We start from the raw sequence: 13349 nt of genomic DNA on the forward strand, positions 1-13349 counted from the left end.
ACGTCTTATGTAAATGCATCCTAAGGCCTCATTCACACGAGCGTATTTCACGTCCGTGTTACGCGCGTTAAAACAACAGACGTCACACGACTGAATGCAATTGAATGGGGCCATTTATACATTCAGTGTTTTTCACGCTGCGTGAAATTCACCATGTCGTATACGGTGCATTATTAGCGCATCACGCACCCATTGAAGTCAATGGGTGAATGAAAATTACGGACAGCGCACGGACGCACATCCGTGTGCTTTGCGTTTTTCATGCAACCGTTGCTATAGAAATGATGAGGGAAAAAAACACCTCCTTCAGTTTATTTTGCTGAAGTAAAAAACGCGTGACATACGGATGACATACGCACGTAAAAAACACAGACGCGCACCGTACATGGATACCACACGGCACTGCGATGCAGGAAAAAGGCTGCATTTTTTACATGCGCAAAACTGACACGTTCGTGTGAATTAGGCCTTAGGGTAGGGACACGTAGCGTAAACACTGCGCATTCTCTGCAAATTATTTAGTTGCAGCAGCAGAACGGATCAGATTTGAACAATCTCATCCATAGACTGCGGAAGAAAATCAGCCGAGAATCCGTTGATTCATTGACCTGCGGTGCATTTTTTTTAAAATCCGCATCATGTGAATTTACACTGAATCGCTGCTCTTCAGTTGCCGGTTTTTCTCATTGAATTCAATAGGGAGATAAAAACTGCACCCAAGAGGCCAATGTTGCAATTTTTGCGGCGGAAACGTTTTTTTGGGGTTTAAAAATAATAATAAAAAGTTTGTACTTACCCCCATTGTACTAAGCATTGTCATAGTGACGCGATCCTCTGCTCTGAGTGCTGCTCGGCCTCCTGGGATGACATTTCAGCAGCGACTGCAGCGGTCACACGGACTACGACGCCATCGCAGGAGGCCGAGCAGAGGGACGTGTCGCTATGACAACGGAGACAGGGTGGACATTCCGCCCGAAAAAACTGCATCACAATATGGTGCGGTTTTTCAGGTGGAATTCTCTGCGGCTTGCAGGACGGCTACGCTGTGTACTTTTGCGCAGTGTATCCGCTCTGTGCGTACATAGCCTTATAGAAATAAAAAGAAGGAGACTATTGTGTTGCTAAACCAGCGAGCGGTGCAGCCGGAGTACGGCTGGTGCAGCTTATAATCACTTCTGTCACAACTGCCCCCCCTCTCTAACAACTGGGGGGCGCCTCAGTTTGAGAACACTGATTTAGGCCCCATGCACACGACCGTGCCCGTAATTACGACTCGAAATTACGGGTATGGCCGGGCAGCTGGCCGTTTTTCCGGGCCGTGCTCCCATTATAAAGTATAGTAGCACGGCCCGTAAAATAAAAAAATAGAACATGTTCTATCTTTTTCAACGGCACGGGCACCTTCCCGTAAGAAAACGGGAAGGTACCCGTGGCCAATAGAAGTCTATGGGCCCGTTATTTCGGGTCGTAATTACGACTTGTAATAACGGGAGTTTTTACGGTCGTGTGCATGAGGCCTTAGGATCTGCGTCGGGCTTCCATTCATCGGTTCCGTCAGACCTTTCCGTCAGGGAAACCAATGAACGGAAACCATAGCTTTCCGTTTGCATTACCATTGATTTGGTTTCCGTTTGTCTCCGTTCTGTAAGGTTTCTGTCTTTTTGGCGGAATCAATAGCCTAGTAGAATACGCTATTGATTCTGGTGAAAAAAAAAATGGAAACCTTGTGGAACGGAGACAAACGGAAACCATTAGCAATGGAAGCGTTACCCTTGAAATCGATGGTAATGCAAACGGAAAGGTCAAATGGAACCGATGAATGGAAGCCCGACGTGAACGAAGACTAAAACAATCCACTGTCCGCTAAACACATCAGCAGCACAAATCTCCTGATAGTTTGCAACAATGTATCAGTGCAGGTAAAATGTATCAGTCTGGAGTGCAGACTGTTTACCTCAGGCCTCATACACAGGCCGTGCCCGTAATCACGGCCCGCATCGCAGGCACGGCTGGCCGCCAACGGCCGTAGCTCGCATTTTCGGTCCCTTCTCCCAGACAAAGTATCGGAGCACGGCCCGTAAAAAGCAAAAGATAGAAGAAGTCCTATCTTTCCCGGTACACTTCTACGGCACGGACACCTATCCATAGCAATACGGAAAGGTGTCCGCAGCCAATAGAAGCGAATGGGTCCGTAATTGCAGAGAATTTTTATGGTCATGTGCATGGGACCTTACAGAGGATTGACTAAACTGGATACAATTGTAACAAACCGTCAGCTGTGAGAAGTATTAGGTCTTTACAGGTTTTTCAGCCTCTGGGTGATGAAAATAAACATGCTCCTATTCACTGACAGCAAACAGACATCCTGAAAAAGGTGAGAAATTGGAAAAGTCTATTAGAAACTTTCTACAATGGTGAACATTTATTTACGTGAAACCAGAAAACCCCTTCAGACTTGTTCTGTGATGACGTCACTTCACGTGAATCCAAAATAAAATGGAGACCCTACAACTCTGCAATACAATCCCTGTGTGTGGGTGCGTGGGGGGGGGGGGACCCTGTGAATCACGGAGGCGTGTGGAACTTTTTAGTTGTGTAGGACTGACCCGTGAAATTTTCCACCATCTGTACATCAATGATCATCATAAGTGATACCAAACGCCCTCAAAAGGGCAGAACACCAACGCCTGGGAAGCGACGGGCGACATCAGAGATCAACCTTCTCAGCCTTATATACATCAGTTCCTGGCAAAGCTGGGTGACAACCAATAACGATGACATCACAGCTCCGATAGGGGTTGTCATTCTGAATACCAAATCTGCCTAGTGAGAGACACATAGGGGAAAAAGACTCATCACTGCGTGAACAGGCAGAATGACGACCACAGTGGGGGTTGTAGTAGTAGTGGCTAAGAAACCACAGAATAAGATTTTTAACGACACAAGGATCGGTCCCTAATAACATAATAAATGGTCTGCCCTAAAAAAAAGTTCCCAGATGTTCATCCCCTTTTACATCCGTCATTTGACGACTACTTTATCAAAGAAATGCGCCAGGAAAGTGGTGAAACGCAAGTTATAAAAATTCTGCGAGTTCTTATTTATAAAATACAATTTTAAATCTGTGACAGAAAGTGTTAAAAAAAGAGGCGCCAAAGGGAAGGAGCAAGATATCAAAACAAGGAGCGCGCCAAATTAAATGTTGACTGACACATCCGTCAGCCATGACGCAAAATAAGATAGAGAAATGTGTTTAGCGCCGTGACTTGCGTCAAACGTATAACGCTTCATCTTGATCAATTTGGCTCCAAAATCTTCCTGTCAAGTATCGTCCTCACGTCACTAATGATAACCGCGCTCCGCTATTCTGTTACCAGGCGGTAAGATTATCCCTCTAGCCTGGAGACGCCGAGTACATTAAGAAATCACCTTCCGTCATTATCTTCCAGGACGTCTGCTCGGCTGTCGCTTCCCTTTCACTTGTGTGATGAAGACGAGGGAGGAAGAAGAAGATCAGACAAATATGTGTAACTATATGTAGAGAGGAAGCCCCAGCGTTAGCGAGACCGCGGACGGATGAGGCGTTCATCCTGCGTTATTCATAATGGTCAGATTATTCGGTTAATCTCTCCGCACTGAAAGCAAAACGACATTCCAGGGAACGGTAACAAGAAAAGCCGGATCTTACATACACAGGACGGGACTGTTTATACAGAGGATACAGCAGCACCCCGGGGGAGGGGGGGCTATGAATAAGACTCGTATCACTGCGCCAGGCTGGGATTGGCGCATGGGTAAGGATGAGGTAGATGGTCGATTTCCTCAAACAAGTCACTAAAATAAAATCCCTATTCCATTTATTGCAATCTCCAGACAGAGAGAGCGCGGCGTCAACCCAACCGGCACCGAGACTGCGCCCACCCAGCGCCCCCGGAGCCTACCCTGTTCTTTACGCTTAAGGCAGGAAAGGGGTTAACTTATGCAAAGTAAGTTTTCCAAGCAAGTTCCAGCAGCTTACACCAACAAAGTGTCCAGCACGAGAGCAGAGGTGAGACTAGCACCCCCAGGGGGCTGACAGAAGACGGGGGATCCCACCACGACATCACGGAGGATCGCCTCCTGTTCCGGTATATTCAGCCGCTCATCGCCCTGGTCTGATATGTGCAGCGACTGACACGGATTAGCAGATGAGTATTTGGGGCATTTACATGAAAGTTTTTTTTTTTTGCTGCTATGGGAAGATCCTAGTAAACCCCAGCATTTCCCTATAATGGGGTCACCTGTCCGTTCTATTAGGGCTTATTCAGACGGACGTAAATATAGTTCGTGTGAAGGCCGGGATTTTTTTAACGGCCGTCACGCGGCTGCATGTATTTCTATGGGGATTTTCATGTCGTGTTGTTGTTCAGTTTTCACGGATCCTTTAATAGACTCAAGTCTATGAGGGATACGTGAAACGAGTCTCACACGGGTGCGACTTGGACGTGAAAAACTGCCGTTTCTCACGTCCGAGTTTACACTCATTTGTTTGAATAAGCCCTTAGGCCGAGTTCACACTGAGTTTTTTATGGAGATTTTGACGCGGAAACCACGTAGGAGTCAATGCCAAAAAAACTTCCAAAACCGCCACACGGTAAAAAATGGCGGCATGCACTTTCTTGCCACGGTTCCGCCTCTGACATCCCATTGAAATCAATAGGAGACAGAGAAAGCCCAATGGCCGCGGGCGAAAAACGCTGCAAAAACCGCAGCAGGAAAGTGCAGGCAGGTCAAAATCTGCCTCAAAATTTCTGAAGGAATTTTGAGTCACATTTTTTCTGCATGCAAAAAAAACTCTGTGTGAACAGGGCCTTATTGTTACCGTCCATTGGGTTTGTAGCCCATCATGAGAGGCGGCATGTATATCCAGGGGGCAGCAATAGGGATTTCTGCCATTCAGCAGTTTGGGCTCTGCACAATATACAGGACGCAGCGTCTGATCTGCTGTCAGGAGATCATTCAGGCCCATGGCAGAGCTATCGGCAGCTTTACACAGCGGCTGTCCACGCACGTCACGCTACATCCTCGTTTTCTGTCCGATCTCATCTGATACAAAAACTGAAATCCAACGTGAGTACAACAGGATTATTATTAGAACGACAGTCGGATGGATTGAGACAAGAAGAGATGAGAAAAGGTTATAACACAATTACTATTGGATCGTTGTATTTTATGGACTGATGAATCCGGCGCAGGTTCTGTTCACGCGCACGCTACAAGTCTCCATCAAGGCTTCTGTCACTTTTGAGGGCAATAATACCCCTGAAACCCCTGGACACAATGAATGCTGGGAGTGGATCTGATACATTGTTACAGAGCTGAAACCCCTGGACACAAGGAATCCTGGGAGTGGATCTGATACATTGTTACAGAGCTGAAACCCCTGGACACAATGAATCCTGGGAGTGGATCTGATACATTGTTACAGAGCTGAAACCCCTGGACACAATGAATCCTGGGAGTGGATCTGATACATTGTTACAGAGCTGAAACCCCTGGACACAAGGAATCCTGGGAGTGGATCTGATACATTTTTACAGAGCTGAAACCCCTGGACACAATGAATCCTGGGAGTGGATCTGATACAGTGTTACAGAGCTGAAACCCCTGGACACAAGGAATCCTGGGAGTGGATCTGATACATTGTTACAGAGCTGAAACCCCTGGACACAATGAATCCTGGGAGTGGATCTGATACAGTGTTACAGAGCTGAAACCCCTGGACACAATGAATCCTGGGAGTGGATCTGATACAGTGTTACAGAGCTGAAACCCCTGGACACAATGAATCCTGGGAGTGGATCTGATACATTGTTACAGAGCTGAAACCCCTGGACACAAGGAATCCTGGGAGTGGATCTGATACAGTGTTACAGAGCTGAAACCCCTGGACACAAGGAATCCTGGGAGTGGATCTGATACAGTGTTACAGAGCTGAAACCCCTGGACACAAGGAATCCTGGGAGTGGATCTGATACATTGTTACAGAGCTGAAACCCCTGGACACAATGAATCCTGGGAGCGGATCTGATACATTGTTACAGAGCTGAAACCCCTGGACACAATGAATCCTGGGAGCGGATCTGATACATTGTTACAGAGCTGAAACCCCTGGACACAATGAATCCTGGGAGCGGATCTGATACATTGTTACAGAGCTGAAACCCCTGGACACAATGAATCCTGGGAGTGGATCTGATACATTGTTACAAAGCTGAAACCTCTCGCGGCTCGATGGCGGTATGTCCCTGCACGGAGTACGGAGCCGCTCTATGGTGCTTCATATGGCGCCGTATTAGAGGGTTACTCTCCCCTAGAAGAAATGCCTCTATACCTCCCTAATACTGCGTCTGAGGCTTAGGGCTACGACTTTGCCCGCGACACAGGTCTGCCCCGCGGATTGCTACGACCACAACAGTTTTACGATATCTAGCCCGTTTGTATTTCTTGCCACGGTCGTGTCATGGTCGCAGCAATTCGCCAGTTGCAATGTAATGACATTCACTTCCATTACTTGCAGTGCAGGCAGCGCGACAGTTGTCTCTGTCCGTGTTACTTATGTCGCGGCCAAAGTCGCCGTGTAACCCTGGTCTATTTGAGGTGAACATAAAGCCGTGGATGTTAGGAGTTGGTCCAGCGTTCTCCACTCCAGACCTCAGGGCTCTCCGCAGCAGGTCGCGTGGTCAGGATTTCCTTGGTATTGATATGGTCGGTGCGTCAGGAATCATCGCAGGTGTTTCCTCTCTGGGATATCCTCACATCAAGACCTGTTGGGTGCAATTGAAGACTGGAGTTGAGGAACCCTGTTCTAGAGTGCAGCAGAAGATAGAAGTGAGCGGTTGTGATGACAGAAGCCGATACCTGTGGGTCATTGGTCAAATGGAGATTGGTAGACAGAGGTGAGAGATGTAGGAAGGTGCAGCATGGTGGAGAGGCGCGACTGTTTTCATACCAGCTGACAATGTAAATATTCGTTTTTCCTGATCAGATCTTTTATCTCACAGACCTTCAAAAAAGCTTGTGCAGATAAGATCAGATCTACTCAATAAAGCGGGTCAGCGATGACCGTCGTGTGGACGATCCTGAAGGTCGGATCCACCACTAAGATCTACATCTTCCAGTCTCATCACCACTAAACACTGATCAGGAGAGAAATACCAGCAATTGTTTTTTGCTCATAACTTTTCCCATTCGGACGCCTGTAAATGTGGAGCTCAGAACAACGTCCATGTGACCGGAGCTCAAACTGCTGAAGTCCGGAGCAACCGGTGTGTGGTCGGAGAGCGGCATCCACGGCGGAGGTGAGCGGCGGACGCAGAGATGGTGGCACGAGCAGCCTGGAGACGCCTGCACATCCCCAGCACGCAGCGAGCCCCGCACACTACAAACGCTGATGGCCTCTTTCTGAGCCGCTTTGTTCCTCTTTTTTTCTAAATGCCTAATTAAATCCCTTTGAATCTGGTACTGGGAATAAAAAAAAGCCTCTCTGAGGGATGAAAGGAACTGCATTTAGAAGTTTTCAGCGGCTGGAGGAAGAAGGCTTTGGAGTTCTCGCTTTCCCTCCCCCTGGAAACTTGCAGCCAAATGTTAATATTTTAGGGGCTTTTGGGTTCTGGAAGAAGTTAACGAAATTCCATAACCCTGGAAAAAAATATCAGAAGGGTGTCTGCTTATAAACAAGTGACCCTTTCATGACTCCCATCAGTGGGGTGTCCGGAATCACATAAGTGGAAACTGTAGAGGGGAGCCCGGCCTGCGACAAGTGGAAGACAGACCATGATACAAATGTCCTCATTGTGCGTGACACCGGTTATGACTATCATTTAGGATTGTGCTGTGGGGGGAAAGGTCTTCATTGTCCCGGGAGCCCCCTGCCCGCAGCAAAGAAAGGTGAGTCAAATGCAAACGCAGGATTGTCGTAGATCTGAATGCTGGCCTGAACCCCGAAGACTTCAAACATTACCCTGAGAAGCTTGCACTCTATAGACCAGTGAATGTCCAACCTGCTGTTCTAAAGCGGTTGTGAAACTACAACTCCCAGCACGCCGTAACAACTGAAGGACATGCAGAAGGGTCAAGGCATCCTGGGAGTTGTAGTTTTGCTACAGCTGGAGAGCCACAAGCTGAAAACCACTGGTGTCAACCGAGCCATGTTGGCCATTCTGTTCACATCTGAGGCGCCACGCTGGAACCTGGCGGATCCCATTATAATTCAATGGGGTCTGTCGGGCGCTGGTGGCATTTGCTGTGCAACGGATTTGGCAGAGCAATGTGGATTTCGCTATGATGAGATTTACTCCCAATGTGACGAGTCCAAGAGTGGGAATAATCCACCTCAGGAAACTCAATTGTGATCATTGCAGATATCTTGCAGTGTATGGCCCTTTAAAAAAAACAAAAACCAGTGGGCAGACGGACATATCAGTGGGAAAATCACCTCTCTATATGGCTGATCTAAACTGGATCAATTCTGGTGACACTAGAGAATGACCCCGTTACACGATAACCAGGGGGGATACATGGAAATTGTGTAACACGTTCGAAAAGGTTTTAATCGATCTGCGCGGGATCTGAGTGATTATTGCGGACGGTCATTGTTCATATTCATACTGCGGGTGTAATCTCTATCATCAGCGCCAACGTCTATGACAACCGCAGCATTTCCAGCAGGAGGTGACGACGCTGCAGTGTAATCTATACCTGGTTTCTGACCGGGGCCGCGGTTTCACTGAATCAGTAACTTTTCAGAGTGGACGATTATGAATCAATATCAATAACGCTCACTCATCCGTCCGCATTGTTCTTTTTTTTTTTTTCCTGTAACTGAAAATAAACGGCGTGAAATGAGAGCAGCGATCGTCCCGGGGAATCGACTTAGTGCATCTCAAAAAATAACCCGAAAGAAGAGACTGAGGGGAGATAAACAGCCGACCGCCATCAGAGACTACAAAATAACACCACGCAAATTAGATTTCTGCACCCCCACCCCCAGGAAAAGGACCAAATGGAGCTCCATTGCCCTCTGACACTGCAGGCAAGAGCAGTCATTGCTTTGTCAGCCTGACAGCCTTGTGATTGTCTGGCCCGGGGATTTTACCCTACAAAGCCTGTTAGAGTCAATCCATTGCTGATAAGGTGGGGGGGGGGATAATCTCTCCGCTTGTCTGGAGAATGTCACTTATTAGCAAAGCTTCCTTGGAAACAAACATAATTACAAAAATGCTCAGAAGGAGGAGACACTGATGAGGATGATGAGGGTGATTGGCTCACATTGCTGTAGAACATTCTAATTGATTGTAACAAACATAGAAGATGAAACAGCAACAACAATATATACATTGTGAATATAGGAAAACTACATTGGGGGCAGCTCTACCCATAGACGGGAACCTGTAGATCTTCCCGATACCCCAAAACATCAGATACAGGTTTATAATGAAAAATCAAGGACAAAGTCATCAGATACGACGGCCGCATCGCTGACACCCGACACTCTGAATTATTTCCCATTTTCACCCCGTATCCGGAGCTTCCTACAATAAAGGGTGCTATAAAATAAGAACCAGCAGCAGCGACGTTCACATGCAGAACTGATCCACAGTGACGGCTTTTCAGAGGAACGTTGAACTTCACAGATTATAGAGGAGGACACCATGTCTAACGGGGTCAGAAGATCCAGGACTATGACTGAACCAGACACAAGAAAATCTACTAAATTCAGCATCAAATGACACAACGCTCTGATGGGAAAGCTGTCAGGGAGATTATAGAAAGCCTGAGTGGTGATTAGTCCGTCAGTCCCCGGGCTCAGTCCCACACCTCATTTACGGAATATCTCATTACTCATCCATGGTCTGATGTTCATCAGCACATCACTCAGCATCCCCCGTCCTTACTGAGCCAAACATGATGACCCCAGACACCCAATGCCCTTGTCACATCACTCCTCCGCTGAGCCGGCATCTGTCAATAGTCCCTGGTCCTGAATGGGGTTTCACTCGTTACCAATAACTTGTCCAATAGATCATTCATCCGGTCCATTCACAGCACTCATCCTGGTCCTGACCCATTCACAACTCAACCAGCGTCTTCAACCGGTCCCAACACTCAACCAGCGTCTTCAACTGGTCCCAACACTCGAACCAGCGTCTTCAACCGGTTCCAACACTCAACCAGCGTCTTCAACCGGTCCCAACCCTCAACCAGCCCAAATGCCCATTAAAAGTTCTTACACCGGTTGCAACAGTCCAATAACATTTTCAAGAAATGCCAATCCTCCACCAAGGTGTTAAACTAGTCCGAAAACTTTACCCTGGTCTAAATCTGAACCCAACATATCCCCAAAAAGTCTTGAACCGACCATGATCCTGAGCCTGGCCACAACAGTCTCATCACATCTAAGGTCTAGAACTTGTCCAGTTCTCCTGTAAGTTCTTGACCAGACCCATTAACCCCCCCCCCCCCCCAGTCCTGCCCTGCTCCCTCATCATTGTATTCACACACTTCCACAGTTCCCCCAGCACTGGGGCCCCCTCCCGGCACAGTCCGGGCCACTCACCGACTTGAAGAACGTTCTCCACGCAGCCGCTCTCCAGAAGACGTATCCCCCGACGGAAAGGAAGCCCCTCACCTCCGCCCGTCCCCGGGGCCCCAGGACCCCCGATGCCTGGAAGTGCAGAGCTCTGGCCCGGCCCCAGGGATCCTCCTATGGGCCCCGCGGCCGGGGCCCCCGTCTCTTCGCCTCGGTACTGGAAGGAGGAGTACATACAAATCTCTCGCTCGTTGCGGGGGAAGGACCAGTAGACGATGCGGCGCTGAACGGGCTCCGGTATCCGCTCGAACCGCTCCTCCACCCGTTCGAAGGCCCATTTCTCCGCCACCGCCTTGGCTGCGCAGTCCAGCAGGGACTCGGGCTGGTACTGCGGGCGGGCGGCGGCTCCTCGCTGCTGAGGACATAGCTGGGAGGGCGGGCAGATCCGGGAGCACAGCCGCTTGGCCGGGGGGAGCTGGAGCGGCGGCGGAGCTCTCTCACCCTCCGCCATGTCCGCTCTGCGCTCTCTGACTGACTGCCGGGACCGCGCGGCGCGTCCACGTGCACCGCACAGCTTACGTCTGATTGGTTGTTTCCCGGGACTGCGCATAGAAACTGCAAAATCATTGGTCGATTTCCGGAGTCGCGCAGCGAATTAGGTCACTGATTGGTCGGAAACAAGAAAGGCCAGGAAGCTGGGGAGGAATGTGACACTCAGCAGCTGTCAAAGCCCAGAGCTCAATGTACACAGTGCAGATGTACGGCAGCGGTAAATTATATACACACACACCACCGGTATACTACACATATACATATATACACACAGCATCGGTATACTATACATACTACACATATATATACACACCCACCCACCCACCCACCCACCGGTATACTATACATACTACACATATACCTATATATACACAGCACCGGTATACTATACATACTACACATATACCTATATATACACAGCACCGGTATACTATACATACTACACATATACCTATATATACACACAGCACCGGTATACTATACATACTACACATATACCTATATACACACACAGCACCGGTATACTATACATACTACACATATACCTATATACACACACAGCACCGGTATACTATACATACTACACATATACCTATATACACAGCACCGGTATACTATACATACTACACATATACCTATATATACACACAGCACCGGTATACTATACATACTACACATATACCTATATATACACAGCACCGGTATACTATACATACTACACATATACCTATATATACACAGCACCGGTATACTATACATACTACACATATACCTATATATACACAGCACCGGTATACTATACATACTACACATATACCTATATATACACACAGCACCGGTATACTATACATACTACACATATACCTATATACACACACAGCACCGGTATACTATACATACTACACATATACCTATATACACACACAGCACCGGTATACTATACATACTACACATATACCTATATACACAGCACCGGTATACTATACATACTACACATATACCTATATATACACACAGCACCGGTATACTATACATACTACACATATACCTATATATACACAGCACCGGTATACTATACATACTACACATATACCTATATATACACAGCACCGGTATACTATACATACTACACATATACCTATATATACACAGCACCGGTATACTATACATACTACACATATACATATATACACACAGCACCGGTATACTATACATACTACACATATACCTATATACACACAGCACCGGTATACTATACATACTACACATATACCTATATATACACAGCACTGGTATACTATACATACTACACATATACCTATATATACACACAGCACTGGTATACTATACATACTACACATATACATATATACACACAGCACCGGTATACTATACATACTACACATATACCTATATACACACAGCACCGGTATACTATACATACTACACATATACATATATACACACAGCACCGGTATACTATACATACTACACATATACCTATATACACACAGCACCGGTATACTATACATACTACACATATACCTATATACACACAGCATCGGTATACTATACATACTACACATATATATACACACCCACCCACCCACCCACCCACCCACCGGTATACTATACATACTACACATATACCTATATATACACAGCACCGGTATACTATACATACTACACATATACCTATATATACACAGCACCGGTATACTATACATATATCTATATATATATATATATATATATACACAGCACCGGTATACTATACATACTACACATATACCTATATACACACACAGCACCGGTATACTATACATACTACACATATACCTATATACACAGCACCGGTATACTATACATACTACACATATACCTATATATACACACAGCACCGGTATACTACACATGCTACACATATACCTATATACACACAGCACCGGTATACTATACATACTACACATATACATATATACACACAGCACCGGTATACTATACATACTACACATATACCTATATACACACAGCACCGGTATACTATACATACTACACATATACCTATATACACACAGCAACGGTATACTATACATACTACACATATATATATATATATATACACACTGCACCGGTATACTATACATACTACACATATACCTATATATACACAGCACCGGTATACTATACATACTACACATATACCTATATACACACAGCACCGGTA

The 13349-nt window shown here is 46.6% G+C and overlaps 1 protein-coding gene across 2 annotated transcripts in view; it reads right to left on the reverse strand.

Moving 5' to 3' along the window:
• ZSWIM5 (zinc finger SWIM-type containing 5) overlaps positions 1-11093 on the reverse strand; it is a 72409-nt gene extending 61316 nt beyond the window's left edge. For both annotated transcript variants that reach the window (XM_075832588.1, XM_075832587.1), the window contains exon 1: positions 10598-11093. In XM_075832588.1, coding sequence (XP_075688703.1) covers positions 10598-11081 — 484 coding nt within the window. In that variant the 5' untranslated portion in view covers positions 11082-11093. The remainder of the gene's footprint in view (positions 1-10597) is intronic.
• Positions 11094-13349: the final 2256 nt, after the last annotated feature.

The sequence above is a fragment of the Rhinoderma darwinii genome, chromosome 7, assembly GCF_050947455.1.
Source record: "Rhinoderma darwinii isolate aRhiDar2 chromosome 7, aRhiDar2.hap1, whole genome shotgun sequence".
Lineage (NCBI taxonomy): Eukaryota > Metazoa > Chordata > Amphibia > Anura > Rhinodermatidae > Rhinoderma > Rhinoderma darwinii.